The sequence below is a fragment of the Dipteris shenzhenensis genome, chromosome 25 (genome assembly GCF_047967505.1).
Source record: "Dipteris shenzhenensis isolate YYH24624 ecotype China chromosome 25, Dip_SZ_1.0, whole genome shotgun sequence".
In the NCBI taxonomy this organism is placed as follows: Eukaryota; Viridiplantae; Streptophyta; class Polypodiopsida; order Gleicheniales; family Dipteridaceae; genus Dipteris; species Dipteris shenzhenensis.
In genome coordinates, this window is record NC_141620.1 from 9262590 (window position 1) to 9279805 (window position 17216).

The window sequence follows — 17216 nt, forward strand, 5'->3', positions numbered from 1 at the left end:
AGTGATGCAAGCAAGCCCAAAAAGAAGGGTTTTTGTCACTACTGCAAAAAGCCAGGTCATCACATAGCAGAATGCAGGAAAAGGATTGCAAAGGAAAAGAAAAACAGCTCAGGAATGGCTGTTTCAGATTCAGCCCCTTGTGCATCTGACAGTGGGGATGCTGCAGCCAACTTTGTTGGTCAAGATTATGCCTTTTTATCTTGCATTTCTGATTCTAGGTTGGCTGTTCCAGATGCTCGGGATAGTACAGCCTCTTGCAGTGATGATACATATGCTTTTTTGACTTGCAGTTTTGACTCTTCTACAGATGCATCTGCTTTCAGTGTTGATGAAACACTGAACACATGGTATTTTGACAGCGGTGCATCCAAGCACATCACTTCGAGGAAGTGTCTTTTTACTTCCTTGCATCCACCTCCTGTTGGTGAGAAAGTCACTTGTGCCAACAACTCCTCATATTCAGTACGTGGCACAGGAGAAGTTGAGCTCACTGCAATTGATGGCTCAATTTTCAGACTTTCTGATGTCTTATATGTGCCTGGCATAACCAAAAATCTCCTTTCAGTGTCCACTCTTAACAGAGGGGGATTTCAGGTCATCTTTGAGGATGAAAAATATGCTGTCCGGGACAGGGAAGCTAACTATGCCTTAATGTTATCTGGTACTCTGCTGCGTGGGCTTTTTCAGCTTGATATTTTTGAGAAAAGAGCAGCTCATGCTTTGGCAATTTCTACCCCTACAGTTGCCATGCAAAATGCAGAATTATGGCATGCCAGATATGGCCACATGCATTACAACAGCTTAATGACACTTCAGAAATTTTCAATGGTTGATGCATTGCCACCTCTTGAGATACCTCCTCCACATGCCTGTGAAGGGTGCATTTTAGGTAAAATGCATAGATTTCCCTTCAAGAAGGATGGTTCAGTTAAAGCTGTTCGCAAATTGCAGCTTATACACAGTGATGTCTGTGGTCCCATAAGGACTCCGTCATTGGGTGGTCATCTCTACTTTGTCACATTTATTGATGACTACTCCAATTTTACTTGGGTTTATGGGCTGAAAAAGAAATCTGAAGTATTCACAGTGTTTAAACACTTTTCAGCCATGGTTGAAAATGAAACCGGGCTCAAGATACAGACATTACGCACAGATAGAGGTGGGGAATACCTATCTGCAGAATTTGATGCTTTCCTCAAACAAAAGGGTATTGTGCATCAGCTCACAGTCAGGCTGACCCCTCAGCAAAATGGCAAAGCTGAGAGGAAAAATAGAACCCTCATGGAGATGGACAGATGTATGCTGAAAAGCAAACACATGCCTCATAAATTCTGGTTAGAGGGTTTGATGTGTGCCAATTACATTTTGAACAGGGCTCCCACTAAGGCTTTAAAAACAAAAACTCCTTTTGAGGTCTGGAATGACAGGAAGCCTTCAGTGGATCACTTCCGAGTCTTTGGATGCCTTGCCTATGCACATGTGCCAGTTGAATTTAGGCACAAATTGTCAGATAAAGCCATCAAATGCATATTTGTTGGATACAGTGCAGAAAGCAAGGGGTATCGTCTCTACAATCCTGCTACACGCAAAATCATTGTAAGTAGAGATGTGATATTTTCAGAAAATTCAGCTCACACTCAGGCTGATTTTCAAATGCCTTCATCTTCAGAAGATGTCTTTCAAGGGTTGCTACCCATTGCTTTGGGTTCCCCTGCTGATTTTTCTGATCCAAATCAGAATTTACAGCAACCTTCAAATGCTTCAGTTCCGCCACAGGATGTCATGCCTCCTCCACAGGCAGTGGAACAAGTGGTGCAGCAAGAAATTGCAGACATACATGCAGCAAAAACAGTCCCAAACTGGCTGTTACAGACTCTCCGGGAGAGTAAACTTGATGCTCCGTTACCTGGCAGGACTCGCAGTGCAGCAAGGCACATGGAAGGTGCTAATTCAGTGGAATCAGCATATGCAGGTACTCTCCTTGATGAAGAGGAGCCTGCCACATTTGAAGAGGCACAAGGTAATGTGCATTGGATGAATGCCATGCACGATGAGTTGCAGTCCATTGCAAAAAATCAGACTTGGGATGTTGTGGACTTGCCACAGGGTAAACATGCTATTGGCACACGATGGGTATTTAAAGTCAAACGGAAGCCAGATGGCTCCATTGACAGATATAAAGCCAGGCTGGTTGCTAAAGGCTATGCTCAGAAAAAGGGCATAGATTATGAGGAGACTTTTGCTCCTACATCCCGGATGACCACCATCCGATCAGTAATTGCAATGGCTGCACATTTTGAGTGGAATGTTCATCAGTTGGACATAAAAACAGCCTTCTTAAATGGGGACTTGCTGGAAGAGGTGTATGTCAAACCACCTCCGGGTTTTGAAATTACAGCAAATGCACTTCAAGTCTGCAAGCTTAATAAAGCTTTATATGGGCTAAAACAGGCCCCTCGTGCATGGTATGCCAAGATACATGCCTTTTTGACCAGCAAGGGGCTGCACAATAGTCCTACTGAGAGCACCCTCTACATCAAGATGGATGGGGGGGAAATCTTAGTCATCCTTCTTTATGTTGATGACTTACTGCTCACAGGGTCCAATGAAGAAAAAATTGCAGATTTCAAAGCTGATTTGCAGACCCACTTTGATATGTCAGATTTGGGGCTGCTTCACTTTTATTTGGGGATCCAGTTCTCTCATGAGAGACGTGGCACTGTTATGTCTCAGTCCAAGTATGTTCAGAAACTCTTGGACAGATTTAACATGCAAGAGTGTAAGCCCATATCTACTCCTATGGAACCGGGGCTGAAACTCACAATGCATGATGCAGGAGAATCAGTTGATGCCACATTTTACAGTCAAGCTGTTGGATGCCTCATATATCTCTGCAATACTAGGCCTAATATTCAGTTTGCAGTATCTCAGGTGAGCAGGTACATGCACAGCCCCAAAACTATGCATTGGCAGGCAGTTAAGCGCATCTTCCGTTATTTGCAGGGCACCAAGTCTTTTGGCTTACTATTTCCCGGGGGGGGTGACTTGCAAATGCATGCCTACAGTGATTCAGATTGGGCTGGTGATTATGACACTAGGCAGTCCACTAGTGGCAATTGTTTCTTTTTGGGCAAATCTTGCATTTCATGGCTGAGCAAGAAACAATCTACAGTGGCTACCTCATCATGTGAAGCTGAGTACAGGGCAGCTTTCACAGCAACAGTTGAATGTGTCTGGCTGAGACGTTTATTTGCTGATCTTCATCTGTCTTTGGAGGGTCCTTCTCCAATTCTCACTGATAGTCAGAGTGCCATTGCAGTGGCAAAGAATCCCGTGTTTCATGCTCGCACGAAGCACATTGAGGTTCACTATCACTACGTCAGAGAGAAGTTGCATGCAGGAGAGATCAGTATGATCTTTGTGTCCACACATGACAACGTTGCAGATATTTTCACGAAAGCGCTACCACGTGAGAAGTTTGAGGCATTTCGCAGTGCCCTGAACTTATATCCGTTTGGTGATTGATCAGCCTTGTACATGACATTGGCACTGCAGGGGGGTGTTAGAATTATAGATATAATTCAGCAGTGACCAATGTAATATAATAAGTTAGTTAGGGGCACTTTTCCCTCCTTTAGAGGTTTTTCCCCCTAACTGCAGTTAGTTCACTAACTATGGTTAGTGACTACTAAGGTTTTGTCACTAGGACAAAATCTTATCCTTCTCACTTTGTGTTGTACTCTTTACACTCTATTCTATTGCAACTACAGCTTCCAAGCTTTCTACTCTCTCACTCCCTCTTGCTCTCACTATCCCCCTTTCCTTCAAATCTATGTGGCAACCTCTTCCCTTTGATTATGTATCTAGCCGTTTCCATCAACGACCTGTTCTTCCTCTTAGCAACACCATTTTGCTGAGGTGTATGAGGGGTTGTGCATTGATTGCGTAATCCCTCTCTCCCTCAAGAATTCTTTGAAGGCATCTGACATGTATTCCCCTTGTCACGAGGGCGTGATTTCTAGCGCACGCATGTTGGAAGGACCCTAAGAAAGCAAGAAGTAAGGTCCCGGGTTGCTTGGTGTGCTAGAACCCTAGCAATTAATGCCTTAATTTGTGGTTTGGACCAAGAAGGGGGCAAAGTACCCTTAGTTTTCAAGTTGAGCCATTGGAATGGACCCCAAGGGGGGGGGGGGGGGGGAGCGGGGTGGACAAGGGGCAAATTAACGAAATTGTGGGCTGCCACGTGGCTAGCCCATGCAAATGAATTTGGCAAGGTTGCCCATGGAAGCTTTTAGGAAGAACCACGAAGAAGAAAAGGTGGCTAGCCAATGGGCGACGGGCAACGAGTGACGGGCAATGGCACGGGCTGAAGCGTATGCACAAGGAGAGGCTTCACAAGACCTTGGCTGGCTGTCGCAAGTGTTTGGCTGCCCACAAAAGGCTACTTTCCCTGCTGACGGACTACGGGAAGAGAGCCGCTTGGGCATCGTATGACTTGCGAATACTGGAGGCCTTGGCTGATGACGAGCTCCTATGCGGGTGAATTGCCGGGAGCTAGTGCTGCCTTTGAAGCCTTAGTTGAAGATGCAGTAGGAGCTGTGGGATCCGTACATAGTTGCAGTACGCTCTTCCCTTGGCCATAGAGTTTGGGCTTGGTTGGTGTTGTGACTGGCAGCTAGAACAAGCTAGCTGATTTCGAATGAGCCCCTTGATGTGAGCATCTAGTAAGGCACGCACAAGCACGAGTTGGGGCCCCTTGCTGGTCGATAACGCTGGTAGAGCGCCTGGTTACCTATAGGGTCACGCCCATTGGCTATTAGCTGCTCTGAAAAGGGCCTGGTTAAATAAGGTCTACAGGACACAGGTCGGGGTCTACTGATTGAGACCAGCCTGGTCAGCAGTGGTTGTTTTAATGTCTCAGTTGAGCTTTGAAGGAGATGCTGGTCACATAGATCAGCTCACTTGTGTGAAATAGCTTTGGGAGCTTGCCTTGTTACAAAGAGCTTACTGTAAGCTACTCTGAAAAATCAAATGGGCACACAGGGAATCTCAGCCTATTGGTGAGCTGATTTTGGTAGAGCTGGTCACACACTCTAATGCATTTACTGAGCAGGGGAACTCTCAGTGTGAAGTCCTTCTCCTAGTCCAAGCTTCCATGGATGCTAACTGGATGTTTATGCTTCTATCCTTACTTAGAGGGGATAGGTGGTGGAGAGGGCACTTGAGGCAGTTGCAGGGGATTGTGAAATGGATGCCTGTTTGCCATGTTTGGTGGGAGCCATTCTCGATAGAGAACATGCATTGGTTATGGATGCTTGGTGGGAAGTGTAATACGTATTGTTGTCATGTTTGTCCAGCTGGTACAAACCCTGATTCAAAGTGCCTGTAGTGACTATTTGATAGTCTTTTTCTCTATCCCTAGCAATGCACTTATTATCTTCAAAAATGACAATGAAGCTGTTTTCCCATAGAGGACACGCAAAGTAAATTCTTATTTATCCTTGGCACATAGAGGACAAATGGACAGCATAAATCAGTCCCATCAACTAATGACATCAAAATCCTCCCAACTCTTATCATAGGATACAAAGAATCGTTGACACAAGCCACTCTTTTGCCAACAAGAGCAGGCTGCAAATCTGCAAAAAAATACTTCCTCCAAGTAATGTGCCTGAAAGCATCACTATTAAAGTATCATACAACATCTTATGCATCAATCACACTGAGTGAGACAACCTCATGATTGGCATCACACCTGGCATCATAGTTTTTTCCATACGTTACCATACGCATACATCATACGGGATGATTGGAGTATGGTTCAGCCCCGGGGCTGAATCATACGTGACCCTAATTTTCCAAAAAAACACCAAGAAAATATACATTGTACACATTTAATTGAGAGAGAGCTACAGAACATTCAACTTCAGACTTCAAACTTCAAACTTGTATTGATTTTAAAGTCATGATTCATGGAAGAGTCCAAGGCCGAGTCCAAGGACCAGAGTCATCTGGATTCTAATATATAGTGCTAAATCAATATTATATACCTAGATGAATCCAGGAACATTCCCAAACTCATCCTCTAAAAACACAACATAGTGCAGTTTCAATCTCACGAAAACATAGCAGTTTCAATTGATATATAGTGATAGACCAATATTACACCAAAACATCGTAGCAGGTAGTAGATACTAGAAAATTGAAAGTAGCCTCTAGGTACTAAACCAAAGCATCAAAGGCAAGCTGCAAAACATCATATAAGAAAAGGCTGCCAGGCTATCGGGCTGCCAGCTTGCAGGCTGCCACAGCCCGGAAACAAAGCTGAAATGCATCACAACTGATGAGGCTCAAGCCTCAAGCTGCATCCTCATCAACAGCAGCATCAGTGCCATCCTCCTCATCATCCTCATCAACATCATTCTCATCTGCCTCACCATGGAACTCCAAAATACTCGAGCTTCTTGAAGCTGCAGCAACATCCATCCTTCCTATAACAAGAGGGGCTGGAATTTCCTCTTCTCCCTCTATAGTCTCTTGCAAAGCAAGCAACTTCTCATCATCCTTCTCCTTGTTGATCATTTCCAAGGTCACTTCTATCTTCTCAAATCCCCTTTCCTTAATTTTGGAGATGAGACGCAAATTAGTATGAATGTATAGTAATTTTTTTGTATTCTTTGGAAGCAGCCTATTACTTCTTTTGGTATGTATAAGAGAGAACGTGCTCCAGTTCCTCTCACAAGGAGAAGCACATGTGCCTTGCGAGAGCACTCCAATAGCCAACTACTGCAAATTTGGATTGTGAGCCCCAAATGTCTCCCACTACTTCACCTCTCGGTGCATCCTCTTATCACCCTTCGCAATTGCCCAAGCAAATGTGCCTGACATGGACTTATAAATATCTAACTCATCAATTAAGATGCCCTGCCTCTCAACGTCATACTATCCACCCATTATACACCTCCTTATCACCATCTAGATTTTTCTCTCTCCAAATAGAATGGAGAAAAAAAGATGTTGCATGCAAAGGAGAGTGCATCATATCCCACCTATTAATACACAAGGCTCTAACATCAGCCAACTTTGAGGAGTCTATCCATCCATAGTTTATATCTTCTCCACCATTCGATCAGTGAGCTCATATACAAGTCCCATGGTAGCCCCTTCCCTATCAGCCAAACGAAGGATCTTCAAAATAGGTGCACATAACTTCAATAGCCTCCTGCCAGAATGAGGAACCCCATACAATGGAAGACACATGTTGTGCTTTAATAGTGCATGACACTTTCTTCTGGCAGTACTCATTACTAACAACCATACAACGCAATCCATTGTAGACTCTGTCATCCAACAAGTATGCTAACATGTAAGCATGAAAGCAAACCGAGTCTATGCAGGCTTCACCAATTCCTTCTTGCTGAAAGTTCTATATAATGCTAATACAGTGTGCTTCCAAGTAACAAACGTTGCAATCATGTTGGCATGTGCAAACACTGGCTTCACCCAAGCAAGCTGTCTTGCACCACATTTCTGGCCCAACATCAAGAATGGTGTCTTTCAATATCCCGAAAATGTACTACCCTGATTTGTAATGCCCACTAGCATCCATAGACTTCAAGAAGGCTGAGCCAAAAATGCATGACTGGTAGGCTTACGCCGAGTGTCAAACCATCCATCACATACTATGCTACATCCATATTTTTTCCATTTCTCTCGAAACTGCAACGACCCTTGATCAATGCATACCACCTCATTATTTAGCTCCTTCATGCGCAAAGCTTTATAAGATGGAGGCTTAAAGTTAGGCCCAAATGGCCAATTGCACATACCATTTTCAAGAAATAAGGACTCCTCACCTTCCAATGAGGATTGTCCTTTGCAAAGAACTTGCACTTGCAGCACCACTTTCCAAGGCATCTCCCAAATTAGCCACATTTGCATCAACCCCTTCTGCAAATTTTTTTAGCCTTGCCTTTGCTTCTTGCAACCTTCTGCATGTTTCTTTTACGTGTTCAAGGGGAGAGGTATAAAGGTCAACCCCAAGGCCTATCAGCCCAAGAAATGTGCTCTTATGTGGGTAATCTTCCAATTTGCTTAGCCATTCATAAAGCTCATTTGGTAAGGTGGACTCTCCCTTGAATTCTGCAACACTATTTTGTCCTTGTAGTCCTTGCCCATACTAGAACCTTGTTCCATTTCCTTTTGGATATCAACCTGAGTGGTCTTCACAAACTAAGTGAAAGACATAGCCTCTCTAACATCTGAAATAAGCCATCAACTGTTTCACCCCTCTTAAGTGACACTTGGTACACTTTGGATGACCTTCTGGAATCGGCACATGAGCTGGACTTATTTCTGTAGCACCTAACAGATTTGCATTCCATGGGGGCGCATGATAGGAAGGTTGTTGTGGATGAGACTTTCTAGCCTCTGCCATAAATCCGCCCTTTCCTGAGTTCAAACCACCCTGATTTGGTTCCATAACCTTCTTGGGCACATCATCCCTTAGGATTTCCTTCCCTCTAGGTCAGCTCTATTCCTTACCTTATTCACATCACTCCTCATATTTCTTAGCTGAGTGAAGGCATAGTCAAACTTAGTCTTGGATTCTCTTTCCACATCATCAAATTTCTGTTACAGCCTGACATTGAGCTGCCCAACTTGACCAGATAGCTTTTGTTGCTGATCCATAAGATGCTGCATCACTTTATTTTGCTTCTCCATATACTTTGCTATTGCTGCTGGAAAGAGGAGACTTGAGAGGTGATTGGGAGGTAGACCTTCTTGCCAAACCCTCATCTTCTGGCCCTTGCTCACTAATATGGACTTCATCCCCAAGTTCCAAGGCTCCAGCATGCTCTTCTCCCTGGCTCATTATCTGAGCTTCATCATACTCCATCTCAGATCTTAGATCTCGAGATATTTTACCTTTCCTAGAATCAGAAGCAAATTTCTTTGATTCCATTAGATTTAAGGAATTGCAAGATAGAATAGAGTAGAATGGCCTGCAAAATCAGAAAGCCCCAAAAAGAAATCCGAAGTATCTGACGGGATATTACAAACTGCGCCACTTGTGAGCTGATTTTCAAGCAAATTTCAAGGCAAATCATCTTCAATTGTTTCCAAACCTAGTTCATATGCTCCAAAGGCTGAGGCGACTCCTTGAAAGCAGGCATATCATTATTTACAGCAGGGAAACCCTAATTCGAAGCAGAAACGCAGGTACAGCCAGTCAAAATGCTTATAACTCCTCCACTTAGGCTCCAATGTCCACCAAACCTGGTGACCAGTTTGGTGCAAGAAGTACCAAAATCGGAGCAGTAATCAGCTAGACCGCAGTTCAGGCCAATTTCGCCTACGCCAATCGAATTTCGAGCAATTTCCTGGTCAAACCTACACCATTTTGTGTTTCTTGCACGTAGGAGTTATCAGGGAAGCAAGAGCTATCCAATGATGCCAAAAGCCCAAATTCTGAGTACCCTGAAAATTTTCTACATGCAACTCCTACATGCAACTTCTATATGCAAGTTCTACATGTAGAGAGAGAATCCGCAATCTTGGCCAGGTCCTTGATGTGCTTTTTGTATGCCTGAGAAGTTCCCATGAACAGGTAGATCTCCTCTACATTTGTGGGCTACTTCCAGTCCATGAAGTCTTTGGCTTTCACAAAGTCCAATCAAACACCAATGGAGTTGATAAGGTACCCCAAATAATGTACCTCTTCCAAAAAATAAGCTGCTCTTCTTGGCGTTGATATACAACTAGTTGTCCTTTAGAAGTTGTAGGACCTGTCTGGCATGCTGCTCATGCTACGTGTGGGAACATCAATCTATTCAATGTGGTGGTGCACTCATGAAACCAAAGGGCATGACGATCAACTCGCACTTAGCCCTCTTGGTGTGGGAAGCTAACTTAGGGATATCCGACTCATAAATTATAATTCAATGATACCCACTTTTCAAATCAATCTATGAGAACATCTTTGCTCCCTTGGGCCATTCCAAGATGTAGTCAGTTTGGGGGTGGGAAACGGACTCTTCACTGTGAACTTATTGAGTGCATGGAATTTTTGCACAATCTAGCTGAGCTATTACAAAAAGGATGGAAGTTGTGTATGGAGAATTGCTTGATCTAATGAAGCGATGCTCGAATGAGGGTTTGCATAGCTGCCAACATAGATTCAGCACTGCTGAGGCAGTCAATAGAGCGAGCGAGAAAAAGCGAGCGAGCCCAAAAAAGCGAGCGACAATTAGTTGAAGTGGTTGGAAAATCAAGCAAGCAAAGAAAGAATCTAAGTTTTTTATAAAATAATTGCTTGAAGTACAAAGTATTCAAAAAGGTGGTTATCTGTCACAAAATTTATATTCTGATGCACACAAGTTTTTTAGATGGTACAAAAAGGCATGATATTCATCTAAATCATGCCTTGTCATTTGATTTGATATGTAACATTATGCCATTTATATTTGATAATCAAAAGATGCAGGGATGTTAAAAACTCATTTTTTGGGCCAAAACAATCAAATGTTGACATCTTGCCAAAATATAGGGATGTGAAAATGTCCTCTTTTGGGCCAAAACAGGGAGCGCGTTAACGCGCTCCCTGTTTTGGCTCAAAAAAGGACATTTTTAGATCTCTGTATCTTTTGATTTACAAGTCCAAATGGGGTCATGTTACATATCAAATCAAATGGCAAGGCGTACTTTAGACGATTATCATGTCTTTGTGCACCATCTTGTAAAATTTAATGCACCAAAAAATGAATTTGTGACCAATTTACTGCATTGGTAAGATTAGTGGGAGGTAAGAATAAATCATTAGGGAAGGATATTTTTGTAGTAACAAAGAAACATGGGTTTTGTTCCAAGAGTAAATAGAGTTAAAAAACCTAAGCATTTACATATGCATGGAATCTAGACTAATCCATGCAAGGAGTCCTTGGAAAGATGATCTCAATTACTCTAGTGGAAGGAGAGAACTTGATTGCAGTAGGGTTTGTCTTTGATACAAACAATGACTTGGAAGTTAAACATACAAACTGTCTCATGGATGATGTGAAATTAGTGTTAATGGCTTTAAAGTTATATGCATGTTTAACCTTCTAACATTGAGGGAACATATGCACTTTTGAATAAGTTATTATTTTTTGCTACTAAAATGGGGGATTTATAAATCTTTCATTGTTTTTTATCCCTCGCTTTTTTTGGCTTGCTCGCTTTTTGTCGCTCGCTTTTTGGTAATCCTCAGCACTGCTTAAGATATTGTCAAATGTCCCACGACATCTAGAGGTGCACATTCTCACAATTACAGTGCATACATCAACGGTTCCCTCGGGGATGACAGTGTGGCTCACAGAAAGAGGGAAATGCTTTCCACTTCACAGCAAAGGTGGGCTCCTAAGCATATTCGCAAGTCAAGACTTGGTGGTGCGCCAGGTCACTCCACTCTGCTCACAACGTCCATCCTGCCTAAGGATGGTAGCTAGAAGAAATGGCTGCTTCCCCTTGTTAGCACCTTGCAGATGGCTGAATTTGTATGGATTTTCGAAGCATACCATGAGAGGTCCAATCATTTTAAGCGGGGGAAAAAGGAGCCACCTTATTAAAGTATATCCAGAATACCTGACTTTGTGACACCTTAAAAAATGATGAGTACCAACAAAGCCATGAAGTTGCTTTGACCACCAATATCCTCAATGTTTCATCTCTTCCATCACCATTAAAAATTAACAAATTTGAAGCTTTTATACCAATGTACCATGCATGCAAGCTAGCTGCTGGATCCACACATGTACGTACCAGGGTCTAAGTGCTCACATAAAACCAGGAGTGTGGAAGAGTATACATACATTGGGTGTAACTTGTGGCCCCCTCTGTAGAGAGCATTCCGGTGTTACTGAGTAAAAATAGGCAGGAATTTTATAAGACTAGGAAAGTGGACTGCCTTTGTGGGTGAAGATTGGGCTTTCCTATGAGTTGGAGCGATACAGTCTGCTGCTGTTGAATTGGGGGCTTGGCTGAGGTACAAGGCTGTGCTTGCTGATGATGTGTGAAACAATGAGGTCCTTTTATAGGACTACTCTTCAGGTAGCCAGCTTGAAGCCAAACAGGGTTGAAGTGGACCTGACCCTAGTGGTCACCCTACTACCAGTGGACCGACCTGTTGTGGGTGGGCTCAGGTGGAATGCCTGCCTCTTGTATGACCCCATCTTGTGCTTCACTGGCTTATGACTGCAGCATGCACTGCCATGGCCGACTGAGCTTCAATGTACAGCTTTATTCGACAGATGTCCATTCAGCATTCTTGCATCAAGCATCTTATCAGTCACCGTGCAAGCTCCTATAGAGTTCAAGAAAACTGTACAAGCTGGGTAACAGTGAGTTAGATACTAAAACGTTTGTACATACAGACTCTTGAACTTTCCCAAAGCTGCCAAGGCTTCCAAGCAGCTCTCCCTTGCACTATGAAGTATCTGCAGTCCAGTACAAACAGTCTACTGCATTCATTGCAAGACTGTTTGTACCAGTGAATGGAGTAGCACGGTGAGCTGAGGGCCTGGGGGCTTGAGGCAAGTCCTGCATGCCTGGGTCCAACACGGCCCTGGTATCTTCTCCAAATCCCTTCTAGTGAGCAAAGGGGAGTCCACCAGTGTTGTGGTGCCAAATACATAAGAAGGGGGGAAATAGTTCTCCATGAGATGTCTAGTGGGTGTTGTGCCTCAACCCTCAAAACAAAAACTTGTAAGACTCTAACCGGGTGCTCTTGGCCAAAGTTTTATAGGTACACATACACATGCAAGCGAGTATGTGCCTTATGCCATTGAAAAAATCAAATCCCCTATTAATCAGTTAGGTAAAGCATAGAAGGGCTCGTGATCATCATTTAAGCTAAGGAAGGCAAAAGTGGAAAGTGGCCTCATCCCTACAATGATTACCTCCCTGTTCTGCGGTGGTGCGCTCCTCCAATAGTGGATGCCAAGGTCCCTCTTTAATGCTTATATCAAGGCCGCTGCCCCCTTGAAATACAATTAAAAGAATATAAATTAGTGGTAGAGGTATATTCATGTGAGGGGAGGGGCACCTGAGTCCTAGTCCCCGTAAAACATGTTTACCTCTTCAATTGAGACCTCAAGCAATCAACCCCTCGCAACAACGCTTCAATTGAGGCTTCAAGCATTGGATTAACTGAGCGACGTGCCGAAGAGATCAGCTAATTAATGAATAAAAAGGAAGGAGGCCATTTATGGTATAACCGCCTTTAAGGAAAAAACTCTCTCAAGAAAAACGAAAGAATTCAAGCCGTGGGCATGGATACAACAGAGTAATGTTATCAGACCGTAACTTGTCCCACCCTGGTCTTTATACCTGTCGTCATCGGTCCCTGTGGCTTCTCCATCAATGCCAGCGTCAAACTCCCCTTCTAGCTGCTCCGTATCCAGTTCGAGTATGTGTAAAAGCTCATTGTAAGGCACGTTTTCCATTTCTCTGCCTATCGGGTGGCCATCTTCCCCTGATTTATTCTTAAACCACAAAATCGAATAAATCAAACCACAAAATCGCATCAGCGCAGCCAACAAGGTGAATAATATTTAATCATTCATAAGCCTCCCCAAGATTAAAAAAGCAAACAATAAGGAAATGGTGTGGACGAATACTACACGAGATAAAGGGGGGAGAAAGAGAGGGAGAGAGAGAGGGGGGAGGCAAAAAAGGTGGAGATGGCGTGTAAGAAGAAGACTTGAGGAGATAAAGAGCTGGAGGGAGAGAGAGAGAGAGAGAGTGCTTGTAAGTCAACCACTTTAAAGTGCATTCAAGTCTAATGAAGAAGAGTCAACATATTATCCAATAGCAAAAATGTAGTTCTAAAAATTCAAAAAATACCTAATTTTTGCTTTCCCAAATTTGAAGCGTTGCTAGCCAAAAAATTGGGACAAAAATAGCATGCAAGAAGAGCAAGAGAGAACGGGGGAGAAAAAAATGGGGACAAAATAGCAAGCAAGAAGAAGAAGAAGAGAGAGAGAGAGGAGCTGCTGAATTGATCCGGAGACTTCTCTTTGAGCCCTTCCCTCCTCATTTAGCATCTCTTTGCCTCGAGCTGTGAGCTTCTCTCCATTGGATCTCTTTCTCTCCATTTCTACATGCTCTCCTCCTCGTGGGAGCACTTCTTTTGCTGTAATTCTCATTTCCAGCTCTCATTTGCTCGCTTTCAAAGCCTGTCACTGCTGTTCATCATTGGGTAAGCCGTTGTTGCATTGGCTTTTTTCAATTTTTGCTTCATTGCATTTTGGAAAGGCCTCGTGTTGCCTTTGGGGATTTTTCTTACAACAGGTACACCTTGGGACAGCAGAGTCTTTTACAGACATAAGCTTTGAAGCTTGGGTAATTTTTTGGCACTTGATTCTGAGAGGTTGCCTTTCTCTCATTTGCTTTGCCAGTTGGTGCATTTGCCTTGTATTTCAGAACCAGATCTGGTGGCAAAGATGATTTGTTTGGGCTGATTGGGGCTAATGACAAGCTTGATGGCACCAATTACCCCATGTGGTCATACATGATGGGACATGTTTTGGTTGCCAAGAATCTATGGCATATTGTTTCAAGTTTTTAGGCCAGGCCTACACACACTGTTACTGGTGCTACACCTGCAGCCTCTACTTCTTTAAGTGATGGGTCTTCAGGTGATGGTTCTACTGCTACAGCCAGGACTCCTACTCCAAGTGCTTTGCCTCCTTCACAAGAGCAAATTCAGTGGATGGTCGAGATGCCAAAGCACATGCCTTGATTGCTCTTTTAGTGAAACGGGTTATTATTCCTCATATTCGGTCTTGCAAGACAGCTAAGCAAGCATGGGATCAGCTTGAATCTTTGTATCAGGTGCGGAATGAGGCAAGGGTTGCCTATCTCCGCAAGCAATTGAAAGATTTAAAGCTTGATGAGGGTGACATGGATGCCTATCTCACTAATGTGAAGGATTTGAAAGAGCAGTTGGCCAACATTGATGAGATTATGCCTGATTCTCAGCTGGTTTCTAATACCCTTGATGGGTTGCCTGATTCATATCAAGGCTTTGCTACTACATTGAGGTTGGTTGTAGGGGGTGATGCCAATCATTTTTCATTTGACCAGCTTGTTGCTCTTCTTCTTCAGGAGGAGCAAAGTCGTGTGAATTGCAATGCTACTATGGCTAGTGATCAAGCATTTGCTACCCATCATAAAACACAAAGGTAAAGGCAAGGTTTCAGCTAGAAAGCCCTCTCATTCCCATGCTGATCATTCACATGGTGCCTCTTCTTCAGAGGATAACAAAAGAAGAAGAGATGTAACTATTGCAGGAAACCTAGGCATGATATTTATGAATGCAGGAAGCACATAGCATCTAAAAAGTTAAAGAAAGAGTCTAGTCTTGCAGTATCTGGTTCTTCTAGTGTAGAAGATCAACATGAGTCCGCTAATTTCACACAAGACCACCATTGGGCTTTCTTGGTTACATGTCAGTATAATCCTAATGTTCATGATGCTTGTATGGCAGTTTCAAATGTTCGTGATGTCTGGTTCTTTGATAGTGGTGCTAGCAAGCACATCACTTCCTGCAGGAAGTTATTCAACTCATTGGAGCTTACATCTAAGGGGGGCAATGCCACATGTGCCAATAATGCATCATATATCATGAAAGGTATTGGGCAAGTTGCTCTTACTTTTGTCTCTGGTGGTATTGTCACTCTAGAGCATGTGCTTTATGTTCTAGGCATTCGTAAGAACCACATTTCTATTTCAGCCATTGCTACATGTGGCTTTCAGGTTATTTTTTATGGTGTGAGGTGTGCAGTGTATGATGTTACACATGCCTCTACCTTGGTTTTGACTGGCACATTGTCTAGCGGTATTTACAGACTTGATGCTTATGACAAATGTTCAAATGATGATGTTGCACTTGCTGATGCACATGCCTTTGCTATTGATTCTACCATGGCAGATACTCATTTATGGCATGAGAGGTTTGGACACCTCAATTTTGGAGCCCTAGTGAAGTTATATAAGAAAGATATGGTTGTGGATCTTCCCAAAATGCATATGCCTACCAAACATGTTTGTGAACCATGCTTACTTTTGGTAAGATGCACCATCTGCGTTTCCCAAGGATGGGAGAGTTGGTGCTTCACGTAAGCTTTATCTGGTTCATAGTGATGTTTGTGGACCCATGAGGGTTGCAGCCCTTGGGGGGTTCTACTATTTTGTTACTTTTATTGATGATTTCACCAGGTACACTTGGATTTTTGCATTGAAATCCAAGTTTGATGTTTCTTCATGCTTCAAGCACTTTATTGCTGTGGCTGAGAATGAGAGTGAGCTGCACATTGCTCACCTTAATACAGACAGGGGGGGTGAATACATGTCGAAGGAGTTTACTTTTTTTTTGGCTTCCCCTGGCATTAATCATCAATGCATGGTGCCTTTTACTCCTCAACAAAATCCCGTGGCTGAGTGGACGAATAGATCAACGATGGAAATGACCAGATGCATGTTGAAAGGCAAACGTTTTCCTATTGGATGCAGTCATGTGTGCAAATTGCATCTTGAATAGATGTCCTACAAAGGCATCGCAGACTATCACACCTTATGAGGCTTCGATGGGTCGTAAACCTTGCATTTCCCACCTGAGGACTTTTGGATGCTTAGCTTATGCTCATGTGCCTTCACAGAGATGCACTAAGTTGGATGATAAAGCTGTTAAATGCATTTTTCTTGGGTATAGTTCAGAGAGCAGGGGCTATAAGCTATATCAGCCCCGCACAGGCAAGTGTTTTGGTAGTCGGGATGTTGTGTTTGATGAATCTTCCACTTGCCTTTGCTGGACTATTAAAAATAGCCCGTTGTTGATGCCCCATACATATTTGACAACTTGATGCCTTTGTTTCCATCCGATGCTCGGGATGATGTTCCATCTGAGGTTGTCCCTCCTCCATTTGTTGGTCATTTACAGCCCCATGTGCATGAAGAAATTCAGCCTGATATGCCTATCATTGATCAAGATCATCTGCATTGGGCTCTTGACCAAGAAAGAGCAGAAATTCAGGAGCCTAAAAAGGTACCCTGTTGGCTCCTTGACACATTAAAAGACAGCAAACAAGACACTCCTTTGCCATCCCATATGAGAGCAGCTGTTCGGAAAGAGCATGCTAGTTTTGCTGCTTATGCTTTGGTTCCTACAGCATGCAATG

General features: G+C 43.3%; 1 protein-coding gene across 6 annotated transcripts in view; it reads right to left on the bottom strand.

Moving 5' to 3' along the window:
• LOC147885416 (uncharacterized) overlaps window positions 1-13534 on the bottom strand; it is a 35255-nt gene extending 21721 nt beyond the window's left edge. For 2 of the 6 annotated variants that reach the window (XR_015543431.1, XM_087396445.1), the window contains exon 1: window positions 13366-13534. Coding sequence is in view for 1 of the 6 variants with exons in the window: in XM_087396445.1 (XP_087252571.1) it covers window positions 13366-13481 (116 nt within the window). In the remaining 5 variants the exon portion in view is untranslated. Of the gene's footprint in view, window positions 1-12935; window positions 13017-13112; window positions 13168-13365 lie in introns of all 6 variants that reach the window. The other 4 variants (XM_087396450.1, XM_087396449.1, XM_087396446.1 and 1 more) reach the window with 4 other exon arrangements.
• Between the last annotated feature and the right edge of the window lie 3682 nt (window positions 13535-17216).